Source organism: Melanotaenia boesemani, chromosome 15 (assembly GCF_017639745.1).
Source record: "Melanotaenia boesemani isolate fMelBoe1 chromosome 15, fMelBoe1.pri, whole genome shotgun sequence".
NCBI lineage: Eukaryota > Metazoa > Chordata > Actinopteri > Atheriniformes > Melanotaeniidae > Melanotaenia > Melanotaenia boesemani.
Window position 1 is genome coordinate 9,582,088 of NC_055696.1, and position 26,517 is coordinate 9,608,604.

Sequence of the window (26,517 nt, forward strand, 5' to 3'; positions counted from 1 at the left end):
GCTTGAACACCATATATTAGCTTGAGAACCATATGTTCTCTTTGACAGGCTCTAGGCAGCACTATTCATTTTCATCCTTTTACTGAGCTGTATTTAATAGACCATGGGAGAAGTGTGCTTCAAATACTATAAGTCAGACGACAAATACGAACTAATATTTCTCCATAATTCTCTATTTCTGCAGAACTGCTCACTGTTGAGAAATTACAGTCGACCAGCTTTGTTTAAAGTGCCCTCATTGCCCTTCACAAACTGTCTTCCTGAAGGCTCTACAGGGTGCTGCACACACGGACACTTTTTGCCCTTCTGGAGGCTGGAAGCCATTCAGAAATATTTATTGACTGTGAAACAACCTCATCCATAAACAACTGTAGGTCCACACCCATGTAAAAGCCTTGGCCATGATCACCAGAAAGCATCTAAAGGGCTATAAGAGTCTGAATAGTGTTTATATTACAGCTGCCACACCTGCTGCTGCCCTTTGTATGGTTGATTATTGTCTTTAACTTCCTATAAGTCATGATTGGATATATTATGACAGGTAATACTCAGGCGCCTGTGATTGCAAGCATAGGCGGTGTGTTTTAAAACAATTTCCCATTTAAACTGATATATGTGATGTAAATCACCACCAGCATCTCAGTATATATTCCAAGTCTTATGAGCATCTTGCATACTCTTTTGCACATTCAGCTGGCTGTGAGCACAAATGAAAAAGACAGGATGTTTGAGTGGGTAGCATGTCTTGGCACAAAGAAAGAAAATTCCATACTGTTACATTTATTGTATAAATATGCAATAAGACACGGCAGGCACTTGTGAGCTTCAGTGAAATCATAGCATTTAATTAAAAAAGCAAATTAAGCATTATTGTAACTTGACCTTGTCGGGGTGTCATATATTAGGCCACAAAAGGGCTTTCAAATATTTTCAATGTCGGTAAAGAAACTGCATTTATGTAACATGATTCTCATATAATGTGACAGGCATCAAAAGTATTACGCTGCCTGTTTACTGTGTGATTATTTTTTGCTTGTTTTCAAGGTTTCCAGCTAATAATGATGTGATGCATTTCATTTGCAACTGAGAATCTCCAAGGGTGCCTTGTTATTCGAGCACAGATGCCTCGTATGGCCATGAGAGGAGAGCAGAGCGCTCCCATGAGACAGCCGACAGAGCTCGAGCGCCGAGCCGTTTCAAGCTAGCAAACTGTGTTGTTTATAGTAATCATCTCAACAAGCCTAATTTACTGCCAGTTTCATTTGAAGCAAGTCTACCTCAGAAGAGTTAAACAGGGATGGAATAGTGAGACAGGGAGGTGTAATGAAATGCTTTAATGTCATTACTAATGCAAGAGTTGCTGCTGTCTATAGATAGATGCTTCCATGTTTTTCCTCCAGGTGCGTTAATATTCCATATTTCATGATGCACATAACAGGGGTCCATGTTACCCTCATTCGCCCTAGATCTCGCTCTCTCTCTCTCTTTCTCTCTCTCTTTGTATTTCCATAACAGCACATTAAACACCAGCTGCCAGGCAGTTTCTAGGAACGTCTTCACTTGACGTGAGAAGTTCTTTTTATTAGCAGATATGTTACTGATGTTTTTAATGTGAAACGAAAGAAAGTGCAATCACTTTTAATACTAAAGTTTTACATACCTTTTGTTTAAATGCGACAAAATGAGCTGCCAAGAAATGTTTCTACTGACAAACCCTTCCAAACAAGTCCTAATTGTTGTTTTTTGTTTTCTACTTGTGCTGTCATAAACTTTAACATTTACCATGCTGCCTGAATCCTCTACAGTCTGAGATGTAGCTTTTGGCTCCCAAGTAATTTCACTTAGTAATACAGTGTGTGACCTTGGGATGAACTTATTTGAATGTCAGCTCGTGTAAAAGTTGGCAAGTGTCTGAAAGTACAGTACATCTTAAGACTCCTTGTTAACTCGTAACTACTTAAAGCATTTCCAGACTGTGGCTCAACTGTAATAAAATCCTAATTTTATTGCCACAACACCATCTGACAAACACATCATTTGGGAGTTTAAAGACAACTGGAGTGCATGAAGATCTCCTGTCAGACAAACAGACAGACAGACAGACAGACAGACAGACAGACAGACAGACATCTCCATCCAGAAGAGTGCAGTCCTTGATGTTATTAAGGTACTTTCACTCAGTAAATATATTAGGTGTAGTAATTGATGACGTCTGGGTTTTAGGCTTTTGAAATGTGTACAATCATAGTGATGAATGGATGAGTCTCAGAATACGTCAGTTGACTTAATGGCACTCTGTTTGTCTGTCTGGTTTCACAAGAATAAGCTAGAATTGCTCTCAGAGATCACGTCTTCTGCCAGACTTGGTCTGAAATTTAATGTCCTTCGTTTCCCATGCTCCCCCTCAAAACCAAGTTTTTACTTGGCAGTTTCTGCATATTCTAACTGACGTACAGACAAACACAGCACTGAAAACAAGCCTCTGCCTTGACTCTTGCCTTGGCAGAGGAACAAAGCTAAAAAAAATCATGAGGTGTTGTATGATACAATCAAATGCAGGATTTCAATTGGTAATGTGAGTTTTGTGTTGTCATGTTCTTTTGTAAACCTGTACATTATCAACACATGTATTAATGCAGGGCTGCTAGATTTTATTAGATTGTGCATGTGTTTTTGCTGTTGCACCCATCTCGTACATTTTGTTAAAGACATTGTTTCCGAAATTTTACCAGTGTAAAAAGCAGAGGTCTACTTTAAGATTACAAAGAGGCCAGTTGTAGTTTACACTTAAAGACATCAATCATTTAAATTGCTCACTGAGACTGCAAATCCCAAACTTTAATTAGCAAGAAAAGAGTTAACTTTGAAACAATCACTGATAGTGAGTTCACCCTTTTAATTCAATTCAAAGGTAGTATAAGGTCTTTTTTTCCAGGGTCTGACAGTGTTCAATGTTAAGGTTCAGCATTCAGACAGCGCTTAGTTTTATTCAAAAGGAAGCTTGTATTACACTGATCAGTCTTTGCTGACAGTTAAAATTGAGGCAACAATTTAGTCTTCCTTGCTTTCTCTGCTTCAAAGTACCAGGAAAAAAAAATCCCAGCCACATAAACAACAGTTTTCAGCTGTGACAGAGATCCTATAATAACAGAAATTTGTGCTATACTCTCAGAGACGTTTGTTTTTTTCTGCTGCTATGTATCATGACAACTGCATAACTGTGGTGTGGTGTTTATTCTGCAGTCAGCACATGCATTCCCAACTTAGATTTGATATCATTTAAATTTGCATGGATTACATAAAATGGATTACAGCTCTGCTTGTGATATTCTCTCACAAATTACAGAATTTGGAAAATATATGTTTAATTAACAATCTGATGGACACATCACCTCATGGATGTCTGACTTACATGCAAATAGATTTAGCTGAATTTTCTGAGGTATTTTAGCAGTTCGAGCAAGACTAGTAAATAACAAATTAACATCAATGTGCCTTATTTATCTCAAGGAGACAGATCGTTCTGAGTGCAGAGGAATAACTTATGTAATCAAAGTTCAGGTAGACACTGCTCCTTTGCAATGCACCTGCTAGATGCTACATAAGCAGGTGGATGAATTTCAATCAGGTTTAAATTCATTCCTTTTTTCAAACAGAAGAATAAATCACTTCTATGTTTTATATACAAACTCCATTTCCAGAAAACCTTACAATTTACAAATCTGATCTGATGATTATTTTAACCTTTATATAACAGATATATGTACAGAGGACTTTTTTTCCACTGTTTTCACTGTATTAAAAAAAATGTAAACAAATCTAAAATTTGATGCCACAAAAGTATGGAGAGAGGTCTGATTTTGTTATATTCCCTTTTCCTTTTAATTACACTTCTTGGAAACTGCTCAGCATTCCATCTTTGTTTTAGAATTAATAGATTAATCAGAAGACAGATCTGGACTGGAAGTTGTGCAGAATGAGTTCTCATGTTGTCCGGCTTAAATACTCACCTACCTCCTGTGATAGGACATCATCTTCATGGACACATATGTCTGAAAATTCTATGTGCCTTTGCTTCAGTGGTACATTCACACATATGCAAGTCACCCATGCTTTGGACACTGATGCACTCCACACGAACAAAGACGCTTAGAGTATTTTTCCAAAAGCTGCCAAGGCATGGACTTGTCCTACCACAGGAGACATTTTCTCTGTTTTTACATCCATGGATGAGGAACTTGTGTCCAGAGAATTTGGTGGTGTTTGTGCAAAGAGCTGATATATAGCTTCCTTTCCTGCTTGTTAAATCTAGGGTTATATTTTTGGATGCAGCGACAGGCTGCATTGAGTAAAAATGGTTTTCCGAGGTACCTGTCTAAGTGTCCCTTAGTCACTACTGACATTTTCCCGGACTCCCTGAAACTGTTCACAACATTATACACCAGAATTGTTCACAACTCCATTTTTGCAAGTGTAAGTCAAGTCTCAGGTCTCTGACCTCAAGTCCAAAATTTTTTTTTTCTTTTTAAGGCTTGAAATAACTATTTATTTTAACCTTTTAAAAATTGAATAATTAAAAAAAAAAACTATTTAAATCAGTTTAGATCCAATATTTGCAGGTCCAAGAAATATTTCTTACATACCTAAATCAGCAGCAGGTGTACTTTTTTAATAAACAGACCCAGTAAAACCATGTTGTTTACAATAGGTCTGATCCCAGTTTAATTCCAGTTTACAGTGATTGTGGCAAAGTCAGCAGTTTATGGAAACTGTGTTCAGTAAATGTCTAATTTTTCTGCTGAACACATTCAGTGGAGCCATTCTGATGGTGCAAAAGTAGTAACCCGCTAATGTTTACACCGCTGTGGCCTCAAGCTCGTTGCTAACATAGATGCCAACATTAGCTTTCATATTACAGTGGCTAACCTCTCCAGGTGTGTCTTAACGGTGGGTGTTGTGAATCCAGTGCTTTTATACCACAGGTGTTCCAGTTTCCTACTCTTATATTGGTCCTTTTTATTAAGTTTTTATAACCCAATGGTGCTGCAGCGACAGCTGTGTTCACCAGTGCTGTCAATGTTTTGATTGATTGCGTGTGCACTGCGGACGCCTCTGCGTTTGAGGAAATGACATCAGACAGCAGACAGGAGATCAAACAGAGACATTATTATGAAAAAAAAGATTGTTCACAAGTCTCAAATTGCGAGTCCAATCGAGTCTCAGGTCACTTGAAATGTGACTTAAGTGTGACTCGAGTCTGAGCCCCAGGCTTGAGTCCCCATTTGTTATACTCTGTAAATATTGAAATATCAAAGTTTGTCTCAGTGGTGAGCCAAAGCCTTTTCTCATTCCTGGAATTCACACCTGTCACCAATTAATCTGCTGACTGTAAAATTTTTTACAGTTATAACGAAACGATGTTGGTTAGTAAGCACACTGAAAATAATTTCCTTTTTATATGTGTCTATTAAATAAACGTTCAAGAAATTGTACATTTAAATTTTGTATTCTAGATAAATTTACAACCTTTCTCATAAATGCATTAGACAATACATGTGTGGTGTCCTATATATACACATATATATATATAATGTATTTATTTGTAAGCTGAAAGTCAAAAGATGAAAACAGTTCTAACTACTGCATTTTCAAACATCTTGACAATTGCTATGATTATTTAAGATATTCTAAATGTATCTTAATTCTGCTGTTCAGAATTAAGTTGTGTTCAATTTAATTTACATGTCCCATCCTGTATAATGTGCTGTTTAAAATATATTCTGTAAATCTAGTGTAGGGAAAGCTGTGACATCGTTATCTGGATTTTCACAGTGTTGGACTTAATATTTCCAATGATCTGATGTAAAGGTCATGTTACAGTATCTACTATACAGCCTATGTTAAAGCAGAACCACAAAAATATAACTTTGGTACTAAACAGGTATTTTTCTTTTACTTCTGCAAATATAAACTTTTATTGAGCATCCTACAAAATGAGGCATATTAAATTAATCTCCCGTCTTTCCTTGATTGGAGATTTTTTTTTTTTTTTTAAAGTATGTGAAGAGAACTGTGAGGTGGAGGAGTTTACGAATAGACAAAAAAATAATATGGAATTGATAATCTTATGTTTTGACCAGCCAAATTTAACATTAAGCAATCTAATAAAGCAATATCACAACAAACTGTGTGGTTTACAGCTTCTAAAGGTTGGTTTCCTAATTACTGTCTATCTTCTGTATGTATTCCCAGCTGGGACCACATATATCTTTGGTAAAGGAGGGGCTCTCATCACGTTCACCTGGGCTCCCAATGAACGACCGAGCACCCGAGCCGATCGATTAGCCGTGGGCTTCAGCTCTCAGCAGAAGGACGCCATCTTGGTGCGAGTGGAGAGCACCCATGGACTCGGAGACTATCTTCAGTTACACATTGTAAGTCCTCTGCAGGCAAAAGTAACTTTAAGACTCAGGGCCATCTTAAGGCCTCAGACTAGAAAGAAAATACATATTCAGAGCATGTTTAATGAGTTAATGCCTCTTTTGCATTTACTACTAGTTAAAAACTGTTCACCCTATTCACAGGCATCAAAAGTATTACACTTTACACACACATATATTTATATATATATATATATATATATATATATATATATATATATATATATATATATATATATATATATACATACATACATACAGCTTGTATGATTTACTGGCTTGTGACATCTGAGTCTAAACCCTGAGGATAAAATAGGAGTGAAAAAATTAAAGCCACAAAAAGATGGAAAATAAGTCAGTTCACTAAGAAATACTCTTTTCTGTTAGAAATGTGTTTGTTGATTGACACCAAATGACTCAACAGCTGCCTGTTTCTTCTCTGAAGCCTGTTTGGTATGTGGTCACAGGACAGATTTGTAGTGATAAAAACCAGATGGAGGATGTCTGTGTCAAATCTCTGTGAGCGGTATAATAATAAAAAATGTGCCTAATATGACAGCACCAGACAGCAATTAAAACGAGAGTCTCTACTGTTTTATAAAAAGTTAAAGCATGCTACCTAAAATAACATGATCTATCTCTTCCTTCATCTGTGATTTATCACATTTTAAGATTTGGAGCTTTTATGCCAAATAGCCCTTTAAATAACGTACATGTTTAATACCAAAAGAAAAATATTTCTTTATCGCTTACTATTCCTAAATCTAAGAGGCAAGAAATGAAAAATTAATTTTGAGATTACCAGTTGAAAATAAGATACAGCCTGTTTGCTTCCTTAGCAGGACAAATTTTCATACTGAACATTTTTTATTGTATTGCACTAAATTGGACTTAATAGGACAGAATTTGATGATGATACACAAGATTAAATTGGATTGGATATTCTTTTTTGAGATTGCAATACATGAATAAATTAACTGAATTTACACAGGGAGAGCATTCAAACTCCACACAGGGAGGCCCTTGCTGCCCAGCTGCTTCCAACTTCCTGGTCTCACAGTACAAACAACAGCAGTGTCATGCAGCCTTGAGTTTAAAACTTCTGATTAGATAAAATGCAAGTTGCACAGACTTGCAACAAACTAAGAAATGTTTGTCACATAATGCTGAAATTTTAGATTCCAAACATCCTTTAAAACGTCCAAGAAGCTCACTTATTAACAGTAAAATCCTGTAAATTATGGCTTTCAGGAAACCTTTTTATCATGTCTGGGGCAGAGATGGGCATCTCAAGTCCTATTAATGAATAATGAATGTGTTATTGTGTAGAACTTAACAAGCTGTTTGGTCCATTTAATTTGAACCAGGTGTGTTGATGTAAGGAAACATGTAAAACCTGCAGGACAGTGGCCTTCTAGGACGGGAGTTCCCCATCCCTGATTTGTAGTCTATTGTTCTTACTGTTTTAACAACGATAAGACAGAACTTTGTTCAGATCTCTTTGTAAGTATACATCAGTGGTTTGTGCTGTATAACATTTAATAATGAATGCTTCTCTGGGTTATTAGTAATTTTGAAAAAATCATCCTCAGTATGGATGTTTTTCATACTATCTCATTTAAATTGTATTTGTTTTTTAAAAATAAAAGGGCCTGACCTTGCTAGATTTGCAAGTTAGTGCATTGATTGCTGTGGGAGTGCAAAGCAGGCTAAAAAGATTTTTTTTTTTTTCCCCCTAGCATCTGCCAGGTCCCTTACACCCAGACAGATTGCTTAGTTTGACACCTTGTTACCACACAGCACAGGAGAATACAAAAGAGCTCAGAGAGTGTTGAGTTGTCTTTCTTAGTTCCTCAGATAAGTCTTACGTCACTTTTTGGAATTTTTTTGTGTTTATTATTAACGTTTTATCACATTCTGTTAATTCCCTCTAATTGCCCTCTGAAGAAGGCTGTGAAAACTAGGTGAAGACAGAAAGAAGCAGTCGCAACACTATTGGCCAAAATAACACTGGCCACAAGGGAGAGTTGAAAATAGTAAAAGAAACAAATTATGTTTGACTTTTATGCTGCAGGGATTTAAGTGCTTCAGATGAGGTGCTTTAGAATAGAAATCCCTTCTTAGAATCCTCAGATATCAACTTTTCATTCAAAACAGCAACATGAATAATTGCAGGGCTCTTCAGACCAACAGAATTAAAATAGTCACATGATTCATTGCAACAGTAACTTTGAACGTGGCGCAAGCACCCGGCTCCAAAGACCAATTATTGTGCACTAACGAAAAAAACCATCACCATATTCAGCAGAGAGAACATTAGTGGGGCTAATGCTGGTTTCAGATGGTCATGTTTTTAATGAGAAACTAAAAGATAAAACAAAATGGACCGTCATTGCGCAAAATGATGACAATTAGAATTGCTGATGTAGAAGTGCTGCACAGCCACGCTTCAAACCACAAAGGAGCAGAGGGTGGACTTATTCAGTAACCAGATGGGGTTTGGAAGCTGATACATTTTGATAATGCATCAGTCAAGTAGTGGGCAAAGCAAGCTGGATTCCAAGATTAAATCTGACGAAAGAATTCTAAAAAATATTATTCTCAATTCTCCGTGTGAATTCAAAATGCACAATATCTCACTTCAAATATCTAGATAGTCAGGTACAGATTTGTTGACATACATGTCTTTCATCCTTTTTAAATATTAAAGTCTAAAATAGAACATCCATTTTAAATGTGAGCTCTTCTTCTAACAGTTGTACTGCTGATGATGTCAAGTTTACAGTAATAATTTATCTGCACATGGAGCTCATTCTAGACAAAATGCTTGCTTCTGATCATCTTGGAAAAGTGTAACAGATCAAAAGATGAGCACTTAAAACATTTTTTATTTTTTTTATGTGTTATTTCCATCAAGTAATCTCCTTAAATAAAAAGTAATCAAATCTCCAATCTCTCCCACAATTGTTTACATTACCACACCCCATACATACTTCTTACCGTCTTCTGATTAAAATACTTTTTTTTTTATTCATGTGGGGGAAAAAGAGAAGGAAAGAAAAGCTCCTGAAATTCAAACAGACATCTTAAGCATAAATTGAGTAAAGCCAGGCAGACAAGAGAAAAACAGCTAGCTGGCGACTAACAGAGACAGACAGATATGCTAGCCTTCTTAAAAGAATCATGATCTGTCCAGTCTATGCCCTGGTTAAAAATGTATAAGGTTACAATGGAGTCTCATCACAGAAGATTTGTCAGTGTGAAAGTCCTCAAGGGTTGTACTTTTGTTTTTCTTTCTTTGATCAAAGATAAATCTTTCTAATCATAGTGCATCCTCACAATAATTATAATAATCAATCCTCCTACATAACAGTCAAGTGGAGTTCAGATGAAAATTGACACTGAGATGTCAGAACAGTTAGGAGTGAAGCTTAGTTTTTTGTTTTGTTTAGTTTTTGTTTTTGTTTTTTTCTTTTTTGTTTTTTTTTGTGTGTGTGTGTGTGAGGATTTGTGGTATACGCAAACACAAGCATTAGTTTGTAAAAAGGCAAAGATTTCTGCAAGCAGAAGCAAATCTTTAAGCAGAATGTTCTGACCCTGGACATTTCAGTTGTTGTCCACTGGACAAGGCTGTGTTTGACCCGAGGTCACTCTACCTGTAGCTGCCTAATGACTGCTTCATTTGAACAGTAATTAAACCATGGATAACTGAGTAGTCTACAGTGAAGGCTACATAATACAGATAAAGATATAAAAAACACAACTCAACACATAGTGTAAGGGTGATTAATTATGGATGTAAAAAGGTGATAATAGGGTTTCTCAAGATTCTGTTGCTGAACATGTGACTTAGGTATTACTTCACAGCCTGAGATGCTACTCAGCCCCTCAAAGGAATCAGGCTGATAAACCAACAGTGCTTTTTTAAGTTCGACGTCTTTCTCTCAAGCATAATATTTATATTACTGATGGGTTATTCCGGTTTTAAGATGAGAGTGTGCAGTTCAGCACTTAAAGTCAACTGTGTCAAGTTAAATAATTGTTTAAATTCAAAAGGTTTTTTACAATGATTTTAAATATTTTGGGAGTAAACACAAAGCACAGAGACAGGTCTTACATTAAACAATAGCAGCCATCATCAGAAAACTTATATTGGAGGTAAGAGAGAGTGGGAACAAGCAGTGAAATAAAATGATGCATGTCAAGCAACACAATTCTACCAGTAAGGTCCGGCTAAGCATTAAAGATGTTTACTTAATGGCTGTAAACCCAGTCAATACTGTGCACATCATGTGCCATGGAGGACCAGTAGTTTGCAGTCCTTCTTTTCAGTAAAACACAACACCAGCCAATTTCACTGTTTATTTACCCTCCACTCTCAGGTTTAATCTGTGTTACAATACAACCAGCAGCTGAATTGGAATGTGTTTAAATAAGAACTTGCAAACTGTTTGTTACTGAAAGTACACACCTGGGAAACAAATGATAGGTTACAGGCACTTAATGCATAATCTGTCTTTTAAATTACATAAATAAAAGCCAATCTGTTAAATGGGATTAAAAATGTGTCCTACTTTGCTCTGTTGTTACGGACTTTTAACGTTATTTAAAATGTATTTATATTTGGAACATTATTGAAGCCCAGCTACTGAGATGAAATGCTCCTGCAGGAGTGTGGGCTGTTTACTACAATGTTTCTTAAAATTAGCACTTGACCGTGTGTTGCATTTAGAGACAATGTGAGGCAGTGAGTGTGCAAAAGCCAGACAGCCACGGAGACCACATACACTTTATTTCCACTGTTTCTTATTAGTGCCACCCAAAAGCTAGCTTGAGAGGCAGCTTTGACCTTTTGGGGAGCTTGGGTAGTTGTAGAGGGAAGCTGAAAAGGAGAGAAGTTGGTCAGCCAAAAGAAAAAGCTGGATTCTGTCACGAGTCATTAAAATCAGGAAACCTTGGCTGGCTGTTGAAGGGAACTTACACTAAACCTTTAAGACGGATTTTAACATATTTTTCATGTCAAAAAGGAATTTAGCAGAAGGGGGAATTCCCCTCAGCTAAAATTCAAGTTTTAATGTTGTCCATAAGATGTTTTATATGTGTTACAAGACATGTTCTCAAGATAGGTTATTTTCCAACCTGAAACCGACTGGTTGCATGTTGGAAAAATATCCTAACTGCTGGGCAGTGCTGTACCCATGCAATGGATTAATTTGCCCACAACTTTTTGGATTTGCTTTATGTCTTTTATCTCTTGCTTCTTTTTCACTTACAGGATCAAGGAAAGATTGGTGTAATCTTCAATGTAGGAACAGATGACATCACCATTGATGAGCCTGCTGTCATTGTAAATGATGGCAAGTACCATGTTGTGCGCTTCACACGCAGTGGTGGCAATGCCACACTCCAGGTGGACAATCATCCTGTCATAGAACGTTACCCACCAGGTAAGGCTAATGCGACAAAGCTGGTTATCTGATGCATAGAGAGACGCATGGGCGATCTTGGTTAGCATTAGAGGACTGCAAGTGTCTGTCCATTGACTGTAAATCTCTTAGACAGTGGTGTATTTTAATTTATTTCATAAGTCCATGTTTTATTCCATTACCACAGTACAGCTAAACATGGTGTACTGTATGAAAAATTAATGATCTGAAATTAGTGCAAATTTCTAAAGTTAAGCTGCTTTTGCCAAGTAAGAATTTTCATCAGCTGTAGTTTTATTTGCAGCCAGTTTGGCAAAAAGGTGGTGAGAAAGTGCATTTGTGGCCCAGACTCAATTTATTGACCTTTCCAAAAGATGCAGTGTTTAAATAATACCTTAGTTCATGTGTAATATGGCAATTATTTATTCTTAATCTAAGAACCCATGGGCCCAAGTCTAAAGTAAACCCTGTCTGCTTAAATTAATTCAGCCAACAAGTTCTTGTTGACATTTGTTCATGTTTGGCATCCAGGTAACTGCTATAATTACTTTTATAAACTCTTAGTTTAAAAAAAATCCAATAATTCAGTGGCACTGTATTTTAAGTATTGACAAGCACAAAGGCCATTAAATAAAATAATGATTCATTATAGGAAAACTCTCTAACCTACACTTACTTAAAATACACATAGACCTTAAAAACAGGAATTAAAAAGAAATACATAATACAATCAGAACCAGTTGTGCTTTAACCTGCTCTGAACCAATTAACCCCATTCAGAACAGGTGCACCAGCTGGCAGTGCGAGAAGAACCATAGTTCCCCTCTCTGCCTCCAGCTGGTGCTCGATGCACAAACACACAGTTGTACACAAATCAAAGTTGTATAATATAAACGGCCATGTGTGCACCTTTTTGTCACCCTCCACTTAGTAATCAGTGATTTTGAAACATAACAAATGGCAAATGATTGAAGTGTAAGGAAGCAATCATAAAAAATGACTTGACAGGGAGTACGCATCGTAAACTGCAAGTGACAATTACAGGTATAATAACAATCGGCATTTTTGGCTTGAAATTGGCATCACAGTATGAAGCAACTAAGGTATAATATTGAACATCAGTTATGCAGGCGCACGTACTGCAGCTCTGTAAAGACTTGATGCATGTTCAGCTTCACGTATTTTAAAACCTGCTAAATTTAAAACTAAATCTCAGTATAAAACCACAGTCACACTGTCAGGTACTCTGTCCTTTTCTAAACATGGCTCTACAGTGTAATCCTTTATATTATATCATGCACATCCAGTTACATGGCTGATGTTTTCACAGGCTATACATGGCGTGTGTCGTAGATATTAAATGATATTATATACCCATAATTATCATGAATGATGTCAACAAGAATACTAGATGTAGATTCAAAGGTTTGTTAAAACCTTGTGGCTGATGATTGAAAGTGATCAGTACCAGACTTCTGTCTGAAAAAAACCATTCATTCTACTATTGTTTATTTCTTGTTGTAATTTTTTTTTTCTCTCTCTAATTTTTGTGTTTGCATGTGTTTAAACAGAAAGCTGAAGTCTTGTCTCACTTCTTTTATGTTAACTCTGATTCCTAAACTGAAATGTGGTTTTGGGTTTGAGCCAACTCTTCACTGCTGGAGATTATAGATAAACTCATAGCAGTGTATGGTACTATTTCTCTTTATTTACTCATTAAGCTGCTTTGTTTAGATTTTAACTGCACCTCTCATGAGAATTTCATGTTAACTTGATAATATCTCAAGAGAGTTAAAGTAAAACACAGCTTGTAAAGTAAGTGACAATTCTGATTTTATCATGATATCAATTAATGTTTTCCAACCCAAAAGCAAAAAAAAAATTAATGTTCACTGAATTTAATCATTACCTGGGATAATATGGCCTAAAGTGATTTACACCTGATATTATTGTGTGTATAGTTATTACGCAGCTTAATTACCTCTGGGAAAATTATCCAAAAAAAGAGATTTAGGAGAGACTAAAACATCAAAAATTTGTAAAATGCCCTTCAGACAGATGTTCAATAGAGTCATTAAAAAACTTGTGGGTGGTACTTAACTTCAAGAGAGTTGATTAAAATTAAACATGAAGCCACCAAATTCCAGAGACACAGCTTTACCAGGAGAGTCGAGAGTAGTACAAGCTGTCAAGTGCTCAAATAAATGGTGAAAGCTAAGAGGTGCTGAAATCCAACCAACACTCAATAAGATTCACAGGTTGGTGTGTTAACATCAGACCAAGAGATCGCTGAAGACAGAGTTTTTTAAGGATTATACAGACAGATTATATTTGAGTGATTCTTGGTGAAGCACATGGATCTGTGTCCTTTTCAGTCAGAGACCACGAAGGTGGGGAAGGGAAGCTAGCAAGGGCTGCTTTTGTTACTGATGAGCTGGACCTTTTCAGGTTAAAGATTGGTTGAAAATCAAGAGCTAAACCTGCTGCCAGTTACTGGAAGATATTTCTCCCGCAGTGGTACAGGTAGAAGGCTGCAGCGTTAAAGAGAGCCATGGTGTTTATGCAAAACAATGCTGCATCACATGCATTTGAATACTTCATATTTTAGCTAATACCCTGTTGGAGAGAGGTGGGCACACCTTAAACATGGCACCACTGAACAGTGTTTGCTGCTGTGGCTGCTTCTTCAATGACAGTTTAGCTGAAACTGATTCCATGGATGGAAGGTTTATGGCAGTTATTCAAAATAAAGGTGGTTTTATTAGCTACAGGTAAGTAACCAACTGGATGACGTTGAGAACAAATGGCCAAACTGTGCCAAAATAGCGACTTTGGTTTGTTCTAAAATTGTGCTAATTTTACTCTGCTTCACTTTATCTGAACTGACCTTTGCAGAGATAATATTCACATATTTTAATATGATGGATAGAAGTTTGGAGCTAAAGCGGCATCATTCCAAAAGGGTATTCATGTTCATTATGAAAAGTTTTGGTTAGTTTTCTTTTAGGTAAGCCTGAAACTTTTTAAATATACTGATATTTACACATCTTAACAAATCTCTTAAGTGTTCCTTTTACTTTTACTTTAAAAGTAGTCAAATAGACCTTATGGTTGCAGAGATTTACTCATTTCATTATAGGCATGCAGTTTTTAAACAGAGGCCTAATAACAGAGGCTAAATAACATTTTTGCCTTTCAAAAGAGCTATATTTAATAACCATTTTATGGTCCCCCCTTGGTGAATTTAATGGATAAGAAATGTGTAAATAAACAAGGACGCTAGGATAAAGTCTGCCAGTAATCTCATTGATTAGTCTTTAAAATTGCCTAATAACTTTGTAAACTTACACATTCCTCTGAGAAAAACTCACATTTTACTTTGTTCAAGATTCATGTTTGAGGTTAATAACATTTTCTAAGTTGAATTGTATTTTTTCAACAGTAAGATTAATCCTGAGGATTACAATTTGCATAATAATTGTCCATACCATGTTAATATGTTGTTGAACTAAATTGGGGTGAGACTTCAGCTTTCTATAATCATTTAAGTCAAATCTGTTTCTGCAGTCTGCTGCCTAGATGCAAGGTTTTTCCTGATTGTTTCTGGTGAATTTACTGAGTTTTTCTGCTTTACCTGAATTAACCCCTTTTTTTACACAGTGCATAAAATAGTTTTGCTGTCATTGATATTTACTGAAGATTATGCTTTGCTTAAATAAATAGCTAAATAACACTAACTAGAGTAGCACATTATAAATAGCCTAAACATCACTCTAATTAGTTTTAACACTCACTCATAATAACTAGATAACACTAAGTAAAGCACAAGTTTCTTTTAACTCACAGCTTGGTGAAAATTGCTAACTTGTTAACCCTGTTAGCCCTCATAACGTTGTTTCTAACCATGTGATCTTTCAGCTTGCAGACTTTAACCTTTAATCTGTCTCTCCAAATTCTTTGAAGGACACTATGATAATGAACGACTGGCTATTGCTAGGCAAAGAATCCCATACAGACTTGGTCGGGTAGTTGACGAGTGGCTACTCGATAAAGGTAAAAAATGAATTGATTAATTAATTAATCCTTGAAAGAACCACTAAATAACCTTTCCCCCATGAGAGGTGCAGTGCCAGAAGGCAAGGGTGACAAGGGTCAAGCTACCCTGATATTCATTTCCATTTGAATTGGAACTTCTACTGGCTGTGAATTTTGATGGCCATGGTATTGCTTCAAGTGAAAAGTGAGTGTGAAAGCAGACTTGCATTTTAATTTTGTCATCCTTACACCTTGTGGAGATGCTGCACCTTAAAGATTTTAAACTAAATTAACTAAAAGCACATAACCCTTGTCTAACCCCCTTTATCCTTCTTCTAACCTCTGTGTGTAAATAGATTCTCTGTAATTATTCAACGTAAGAATTAAAATGTTGTGTAACTTTTTTAAATACTACCAGTGAAACTAACTTGTGACATAAGTTGACTCAGTCTCATTCCAAATAACTGAACTTTTTAAACCCTAACTCCTTGATGTGACCTGAAATTGTGAAATGTGCGTCTTCTTTTTCCTTGTAACCGTCTATATCCTTATGTTGCACTGCAGCCATACTAACCTTTCTGCTGCAATGACATTGCAGCAATTAGAATACAGTATTTTACTGTCTGCGACCTTTAGCTTTGTTAATAGGTCTTCTGAGTTGGGTCCATTATTTTAGTCTCTGTCCTGTGATAAATGGTAACACTGCTTATCAGTGTAGCCGCTAACAATTTGCGCTGTTAGGTATCATCACCTCTTCGAGGTGGTGAAACAGTTGGACAAGTGGGACAGAATAAAGCATGTTTTAATGGCCTAATGGCAGACCGATATGCACGTTATCATACCATCTATTCTACAACCAAGAGATAAATAAATGTCCTGGAAAACCATCTGTCCCGTTTCCAACAGATAGCTTGCTAATTTATTTCAAAATTACTTATAAAACACCTAAATGTAGAGATAAATAGAATTTAAGCCTCTTCTTGCATGTGTAATCAAAGTAATAAACTTAATGCTAACTAATGTTCCTCCTCTAAAGCTAACATCTAAACAACTTTTAAACAAATGATAAACATCTATAATGTCTATAATCACTCAAACCCTTCTGGTTCAAATTATCTTTTTTACGCAAAATCTCTTATTCTGACTTCTCCATGTCTGCTCTACCCTCTTGTCCTCTTTTCCATCTTTTCTTTGTCTGTCTGTCTAACTTCAGGGAGACAGTTAACCATCTTTAACAGCCAAGCAGCTATTAAAATTGGTGGTAATGACAAGGGGCGACCTTTCCAGGGTCAGATTTCAGGGCTGTACTACAACGGTCTCCAGGTGCTTAAACTGGCAGCAGAAAACGATCCCAGCGTACAGGTGGAAGGGAACCTGCGCCTGGTCGGGGACTCGCACTCCGTTTTGACCACAGATACAACTTCTGCCACGCCGCTGGCAGTGTCTGATATGTCTACCACAATCATGGAAACCACTACCACGATGGCTACTACCACCACCCGCAGGCAACGTTCACCCAGCTTGAGGGAGAGCATCTCAAAGGTCAGAGTTTAAAGGAATATCTGAGAAGAACTGGGTGCTAATTTGCTGTGATCTGGGAGTTAATTAACTTATAACTCAGATGAAGGTTGTTGTCTAATATCAGGAGTTATTCTATAATGGTTCAATAACCAAAATAGAGGTAAGTTTGTTCATAGAGACTCAAAACTACATGTCTTGGTGATTGTATGAGCCTAGAAATGAGTTATAATGAAGGAAGTATAATACAATGAGATTAAAACTAACCATATTTTTTCAAACTAACAGACTTATTTTGGTGTATTCTGTGGCATTTTTATGTAATTACAATCTTTTTGCTGGTCTTTATCAACTGGTTCTTCCTTCTCATCAAGTAAATAGTATTCTTTGCAAACAGAAGAACATAACTTGTAAAAGAAAAAAAAGGACAAAAGAGCCAGTAACAGTAAAAAAAAAAGGTTTATGGATATTTTCAGTTCCAAAAAAAGAAAAATATACTCACATACATGCACAACCAAGAAAATCAGATCGTACTTTTGACTCCACGGTTTGTCTTTATACTTGTAAAGGTCATAGCACTTTAAAAAATTATCCCTAGTTCTTTTATCAACATTAACAAAAAAAAAATTACTATAAAAGCTGTGACTCAGAGTAGGTGGTCTTTTGAAACATCAACACTATTTGGGGGAAGGGGATTTGCTTTTGTGATCAAAATGTTGCTAATAAAGCCTGAGTCTTAAGCAACATATGTCCCATAAAATATGAATGAGACATCAACTCTTCATATTTGTAATTGCAACATATCCCACCAAAGTGGACTCAAAGCATTTCCTTATTAATATAAAAAATATTTTGATTTTTTTTTTACCAAATGTTTGATGCTAGCACCTGCCTCTATATCCACATTCACATAAGAAGTGAATGTCCTCTCCACTTCTCCAACACATTTAATGAACATCTGTCGAAGAGTTTATTGCTAATCCTTCTGCCAGATGAACAGAAAACAATGGAAACATGAAATAATGCAACAAATCAATGTGATAAGGCTTGGTCCTATAAATTTTAGTAAGAATTCATCATATAATGTCTTTTCTCAGGATAATAATAACCCTCAGCTTCATTATGTTGCTGTTCCAGTGCGGCTACTTTACACATAAAAGCAGAGTTTTTATAGAACATGTCTGATGCATATTTTCATGCATTCAACAGCTATAATATTAAACCCAGACAATGAGCATGAATATTTCAGATTAGCTTATTTGAATTGGAAGGCTGAAATCTATAAAACTTTGAGTAGTTATATTTCTTTGTTAAAGGTCTTAAAGAAACCAAAACCCTCCACTGATCTTCTCCTGTGTTTAATAGGCCTGCATTGCTTTTGTCCATTCTGCTATGCTTTTCAGTTGATATAAAATAATATTTTTAAAAGAAAAACATATAGTAAAAAGTGGAAACACTGGAATGACACTTAGCCTACAGGGAATATATCAGAAATGTTTATTTGTTATTTGTACATACAGCGCATAAAAACAGCCACAGGGGTAAAGGATAAAAAGCAGCTGCATATGTGCTAATTTTGAACATGAAGTCTTATTACAGTTGCTCCAAGCAAAAACACTACAGTGGTATAGTGCTGCGTTCTGCAGATTTTCCTCAAATAGAACAGTCAGCTAGAAAACAAGCTCCTAAAAAAAGTAACTGCAAATTTAGATGATGGAAATGTGTTAAAAACACATTTTCTCAATTTTCTTTCAGCCTCAGAGCTCTGATGATATTTTGGTGGCATCAGCTGAGTGTCCAAGTGATGATGAGGACCTGCAAGAGTGTGAACCGGGAACAGGTGGGTCGCCTATGGCAAAAAACAGGAGCAGACTGCTTATTAATCACACCCAGGATTGTAAACAAAATGAAGGGGTTTCTAAAAAAAAAATCATTGTTGTTTTTTAAAGGTTAAATAGTCTTTTCCAGGTTTCTGAAACCGTTTTAATCCATTATGCCAAACAGCTATCCTCATTTTGACAGTTGGCTGCCTTTTACAGTGTAAGCTCATCCTGTATGTGTGTGTGTGTGTGTGTGTGTGTGTGTGTGTGTGTGTGTGTGTGTGTGTGTGTGTGTAAATCACTCAATTGGATTTAAAAATATATCTCTGTGGAGTGTACTACAGCCATTAGGACAGGAAAACTATTTATTTGGGACAGAAACTAGCCCTGGAAGTTAAAAATCTGCCATTATTATGGGTGCCACCATTATCAATATGACCTTATTAGAAATGTTTGTTGTTGACTGGCCCTGCAGTGTGTGACTCAAATAATAATGAAAGGAAACCTGGCAGCCAGATATATCTGCATAACTCCAATATAAAATGTACCTTTATTGTCCCCATGCAGGGGAAATCCAGATTGGCACAGCAGTTCAAAAGGAAGTATTACCATCAAAGAAAGAAATTCATGAAAAATAGTGACAATAATATGAAAACAAAGGTGTGCTCAAATGTGCATTCACAAAAATACTATTGAAATATATACATTTGCAATGTCTATAATTATTGTAATTTGATTGTGGGTCATGGGCAGGTGTAAACAATATTTAGGAGACTAAATTGCAAATGCATTGAAAATATATTGAAAGTTTATATTATGTGGACTCTATACTTTTACAGTATTATAACAGTATTTATAACAGTTTGCTTTCAGAAAAGTCCCAATATTTGTTTGAGATTCCCCCAAATAATAACCTGTTTGTTTTCTTGTCATGCATAAACCACTGTCTACAGATGTGCATACAGCATGACAACTTCATTTACTGCTCTTTTATCTAATATGTGCTTCTCATTCAGCTGCAGCCTTTCCTGGGTCCTTGTATGTTTGTGTCTGCATTGTGAGCTCTTTTATGTTTCTGAAATTTATTTTATTTATTTTTTTACATTTTAATATAATCATAGTAATTATATTCTTTTTGTGGACAACCATGTTTGTTAGATATGCATAGCTTTAATAGTATAACAATATAGTCTTATATTAAAGACAGCTGACGTTAGTTTTATTTTACATAATCAGCAGATTGTACCTCCACCTTAATGAGCACAGTTGTTCAGGCAAAATTTCATCTCTTCTAATTTAGGATCCCCTACCTTTTCTGTTTTCTTTCTAGGAGGTGAATTAGTGTTGCCTATAATAACAGTGGATTCCCTTGAGCCCCCATCCATCGCCACCCGTTACCCCGTCATTCCTCCTCCTCCTACCCTCCTTTCCCCTCTTGAAACCACCAAAGAGTCTATGATTCTCCCTCCTCACCCTTCCTGCCCCCCGGACCAGGAGGACTGTGGTGACCCTGTGGAGGTCTCGGCCTTCGGCTCCGGGGAAATGACGGAATCTGACGATGAGGACTTTTACAATAAGAACTCCCCCATGGTCACTGACAGGACAGTCCTTCCTCCACCTCCCGCCGCTGGTGAGGGTGGAGTCCAGAAACCCCGTCCCTTACCTCCTTTTGTTCCCACCACCAATCCCGACCAGCTCCACATTCCTGCAGGCAAAATGAACACCCGTGACCAGGTGCTTCTGCCCCCTGCTCCTCCATCCTCTCGAAACACACCAGGACTAACTTACCCCCCCAATTTTCCCCATGTGCCCACAGCCAATCCCACAGCCTCTGACGAAAAGAGCCAGCCTGGTGCCGTGGAGGTGATCAGGGAGTCCAGTAGCACCACAGGGATGGTGGTTGGTATCGTGGCTGCTGCTGCACTCTGCATTCTTATCCTCCTCTATGCCATGTATAAGTACCGGAACCGGGATGAGGGCTCCTACCCAACAGACCAGACCCACAGTTTTGCCAACTCCACTGTGGAGGGCAACGGAGCAGTGGTCAAAGACAAAAGCACAGCTACAACATCTGTCGCAAAGGCCATCACAAAGGGCAAAAAGAACAAAGACAAAGAATACTATGTCTGAAATTATAGAGGAAAAGTAGGCAGGTGTGGACTGAGACAAGAGGATGAGAGAGGATGCTGTTGTTTTGCTACCCAAATTTGTAATTTGTCACGTTGACCATCGAATTCACAGGCCACAAAAAAAGTTAAAAAAAAAACAACAAAGAAAAAATAAAAAAAAACAACTGCACAAAGCAAATATATATTGCTTTTACATGTTTCCAAAAGTTGCCCAGCTCCCAGTACTGATAAATTCTTCTCTGTGACACAAGATCTGACTCATCCTCTGTGTCAAAATGTGCACTCAGTCTGCATTCATAAATTCTTTGTTAGTATTTTCTTTTTTTTTATGTTTCTAACTAGCTGGGAAGAGGACTGTCCACTTTGGCTTTGTATATAGCATGGATATGGTACTGTGAAGAAAGTGCTGAGAACATCCAGTTTCTTTGAACTTCTTTGTAATGCTCTATCCTGAGTCTCAATGTCCCCATTATGATACATGAGGCAGAACAGGGCCAGTTATTGAATTTTTATGGTAGATGAGCAGAGAGAGCACCCCAGCAGTCATCCTGAGCACACTCAAAGAAAAGGCCTTTACTTGGAAAAGACATCACCTCAGCAGCCTCCATGTTATGTCATGTGGTTTTTGAAACTCCCACATCACTCTGCGTCTGTCCACAAAGGATGGTATAATGTTTGGAGTTTTGTACTGTAAATGAATCAAGCTATCTCGCTCTCCTGGTGAAAAAATTAAGCATCTCGAAATGATAATAAAATCACTCTCCATACTGAGGTCAGTGAATCTGCCAGAATGATGGATCAGAAATATTATTTATGTGAGATATTGCATTAAGTGTGCCATGTCGTTTCAAGTAGGGATATATGTGAGCCAGTGAACACCAGTGAAGGTACTTCTCTAAATACTGCTTGTATGTACTGTACATATAGGTTAGCAGATTTACAAAGCATCTTATAAGCAGGGAAGGTGTGAGGACAAATAAAAATCCAAAATATTTGCCCCCGTAACAGCATCAAAGTTGATGTAGCCTGAGGAGCTTTGAGGAGCACAGAATCATATTTAAGGAGGATTTTCTGAATGCTTCTTGGAAACGCACCTCACTTGAGGCTCAGTCTTTCTTTTTCTCTAAACTGTCATTGGATAATTCAGAAGCACACAGAAAAGGAAAACATATCTTTGAGAAACAGATATCCCTTGTAAAGCAACCAGACATGTATTGCCTTTTTTTTCTATCAGTTATCAAAAGACTATTCTATGAAATGAATAATTGAAGATTTGTGAATTGTATTGATATTTCTCTGCTATTTCGATGTATCTTGTTACCACTCTTCTTAACACGTTACATTTTAGATTGCCTTCTACTTTAATCTGGACAAAAAGCACATTATCCTCTGATAGCTGCAAAGATCTTCTGTTTTTGGGTTATTTACCATTCAAATTATGCAGAGAAAACACAAGGATGGAGCAAACCAATGTTTTGTTTTGTTGCATTGTGCATTTTATATGTGCTGAATCTGTTACTCATTGGATCTGATGATATAAAGCCATTTCCTCTGTTGAGTTATTTATTCATGCTCTGTGATTTCCTGTTATCTTTTTTTTATGAAAGTGCCATTCAACATGAGCTGCTCGGCGCTCAGAAAATATACCATTCCTCACTCATTGCTATTGTATAGTGTTCATGTGAAATGAATCTTAATATGTGTACAGAACGTGGATAAAGATGAAAATACACTTGATTATATACTTTGTACACGCCTGTGTCATGTGTTGCTTCTTACAGATTCACAAAGAAAACAAGTGTTATTTGATTTGTTATTGGATACAAACATTGTAAATGTAAACACTGACAGTTTCTAAGTTAGGGCACACTAAGGTTGACTAGATAAGGATTTAAGGTGTCAGTTATTTGTATGTCAGGATATCTTATGTAAGCACAAGAAATTCTTTTTTAAAATTAAGGTAACATATTTATTTACTCACTTTGTCTATTGTTGATTAACCTTTGGGACTTGGGGAAAAAACAAAAAGTATCCACACTCAATAACAATTCTACAAATACCACACTTTGCCAGCTACACAGGTTAGCATGTTAAACATGAAGAAACAGCATTTCACACAAGCTGCAGGTCATAAAAGTGTTAAAATGCATCTTACACTTGAATTTCATCATCATTTTCTCTCTCGTCTCTCAGTATCTGTTTGGAAGGTTGTGCATTTTTGTTCTGTTAGTAATGCCTGGATGTCTAATATTTATCATAAAAGAAACAGGAGTTCTTTTTCCATCAACTTTCAATTGAAATAAAATGCTTTGATTTCAGTTTACCTAATATAGACCTATAATACATAAATACTGCAGTTATATTACGACCAATAAGCTGCTGTTGGCAGATGTACCTCTGACCAATACAGAGCAATCCAGGGAACACACACACATACACACACACATGGTAAATGGTCCGTATTTATATGGCGCTTTACTGTACCTGGAACAATACCCAAAGCACTTTACATCATATACATCACATTCACCCATTCACACACACATACACACACTGATGGTGGAATCTTCCATGCAAGGCGCTCAACCACGACCCACGACTTTATATACATATATATCTTTATTTTTTCTTTTCTTTCTTTTTATTTTCAAAACTCTTGGGATTCAAACTCTTTTTAGTAAAAGTGTAATTACTGAGCAGTAATATTTACAGCAAGATGTTTCAGCTTCTTTATTGTTAAAGGTTATTTTTATTTCTGTAATAAAACCAGCTCCTTCAGATTAAAAAAAACTTATTTTTTCCCACATTAGTACAGGTTTTAGGGATGGTTGAAATAAATATGTCTTAAGATAACTTTCCTTTGCATTTTAGAGTGATGTAGTCCAGGAGGGAGAGTGGAAGACGGGCAAGATTAACTTTTAAAATTAAAAAATAGGGGAATATTACTAACCCATTTTTTACTGGAGTACAACAGAACATTCATTGTTTGCTAAATGGACGGCTTAAAATGTACAAATATTACTTGTATGTTGCTTTCGGATAAAGGTGTGATATTTGTTGGAGCAGTTGTGGTTTAGCAAAAATTCATCAGAAATAGTGGTTCAATCCCCAGCTCCTTCGGTGTGTTAAGGTGTTCATGTTTCCTTGTGAAGGCACTGAATTCGCCAAAGCCTTACTGTATGTTATTTTGCAGACACCAAAGACTGTTTGGCTCAAATGTTGGCTGAAAGTGAGCTAAAAATGGCTAAAGTTACCCAGATTAGACATAAATGTATCTGCTATCTGGGTAATTTAGTAAAACCTCTGTTTAATTCACCTACTTTTCACCTCTTAGTCCTGCATTTTTGGTCCTACTCCTCTCGCTTTGGCTCATTATACATTATCTTCTGCTGATCCAAGAGGTTTGTTGGTTTGCTGCTTGGTTTGACACCAGGATTGTGCAAAAATTAAACTTAGTGGATATGTGGACAGTGAATAAAAGAAGAACCCACAAATTTCCTTGCAGATCCAGATCAATTTAAATGTTTAATATTAGTAATGTTAGGCGTTGACTTAGGAAGCAGATTCAGTTCTTTCAGATGAATATAAACCCAATTCCAGGAATCTTGGATGCTAATATAGATAAAAATGGCATACAATTTTTGCAAATCTCATAAACCCATATTTTCATTTCCAACACAACATAAAAAAAACAGATCAGATGTTGCAACTAAGATATTTTACCATTTTGGGATAAAAATATTAGCTTATTTAGAATTTAATTGCAGTGACACTTCTCAAAAAAAGCTGGAACAGGAGAAACAAAAGGCTGGAAAATTAACTGGCACAAGTCACAAACAACTCGAATGACTGGGTATAAAAAGAGCATTTCATAGAAGCAGAGCCTCTCAGATGAAAAGACAGACAGAGGTTCAGCAGTATGAGACAAACTCCGTCCAAAAATTGTAGAGCAGTTTCAGAAAAATGTTGTTCAATGTAAATTTGAGTTTGAAGATCATCAGAGAATCAGGAGGAATTTCTGAGCGAAAGAGACAATGCCGAAGTCAAAAGTAAATATGCTTGTGATCTTCAAGCCCCCAGGAGGCACTGTATTAAAAACAGACATGATTCTCTGCTGGAAATCACTGCATCAACTCTGGGACATTTCCAAAAATCCCTGTCCGTGAACACAGTTTGCCATGAAATCCACAATTGCAGTTTAAAACACTTCTATGTATGGGGCAGCGTGGCTCAGTGGGTAGAGTGGTCATCTTGTAGCCTGAGGGTTGCCGGTTCAATCCTTGGCCTATCAAGTTCATGTCGAGGGGTGTCCCTGAGCAAGACACCTAACCCCAAATTGCTCCTGATGGGTCATGGTTGAGTGCCTTGCATTGCAGCTTCCGCCATCAGTGTGTGAATATATGGGTGAATGTGCACTTTGGGTATCATTCCAGGTACCATATAAATACAGACCATTTACCATTTAAAGCTCTATCATAGAAAGAAGAAGCCATATGTGAACATGATCCAGAAATGCTTTCATCTTCTCTGGGCCAAAGTTAATTTAAAATAGTCTGAAGTAACATGGAAAACTGTTACTGTGGCCAGATTAATCAAAATTTAAAATTCTTTTTGGGAATTTGTGGCCTAATCCTGTGGCTTAAAGAAAAGAGAGGCCATCGAGCTTGTTATCAGTGGACAGTTCAACATCGCACATCTTTGATGGTATGGTGGTGCACTACTGCCTATGGGTACATTTCTAAAGGCTCCATCAATGCTGAAAACTACATAGAGGTTCCAGAGCAATATATGCTCCCATCTACACAAAAGGCTATTTTAAGAAAGGCCTTGCATATTTCAGCAAGACAATACTAAACCACATACCTCATCCATCCCCACAGCATGGCTTTGCAGGAGAGGAGTCCAGGTGCTGAACTGCCCTGCCTGCGGTCCAGACCTTTCCCTAACAGAAAACATTTAGCACATTGTGAAATGAAAAATTTAGCGACAAAGAACTATTGAAAAGCTAGACTCCTGCATCAGACAAGAAAAAAATGGGACGACAGTCTTCTTCTAAAATCCCAGCAGCTGGTGTCACTTCCCAAACAATTGTTAAAAGAAGAGGGGGTGCTGCACAATGGCAAACATCTCTCTGTTCCAACTTTATAAA

At 36.8% G+C, this 26,517-nt stretch overlaps 1 protein-coding gene across 6 annotated transcripts in view; it reads left to right on the top strand.

Annotated features, from left to right (window-relative positions):
• The window catches only part of nrxn2a (neurexin 2a), a 134,264-nt gene extending 111,145 nt beyond the window's left edge, over positions 1-23,119 (top strand). For 4 of the 6 annotated variants that reach the window (XM_042008451.1, XM_042008452.1, XM_042008454.1 and 1 more), the window contains 6 exons: positions 6,253-6,434; positions 11,716-11,887; positions 15,830-15,919; positions 17,115-17,443; positions 19,175-19,259; positions 20,570-23,119. In XM_042008451.1, the coding sequence (XP_041864385.1) occupies positions 6,253-6,434; positions 11,716-11,887; positions 15,830-15,919; positions 17,115-17,443; positions 19,175-19,259; positions 20,570-21,369 (1,658 nt within the window). In that variant the 3' untranslated portion in view covers positions 21,370-23,119. The remainder of the gene's footprint in view (positions 1-6,252; positions 6,435-11,715; positions 11,888-15,829; positions 15,920-17,114; positions 17,444-19,174; positions 19,260-20,569) is intronic. The other 2 variants (XM_042008455.1, XM_042008456.1) reach the window with 1 other exon arrangement.
• Positions 23,120-26,517: the final 3,398 nt, after the last annotated feature.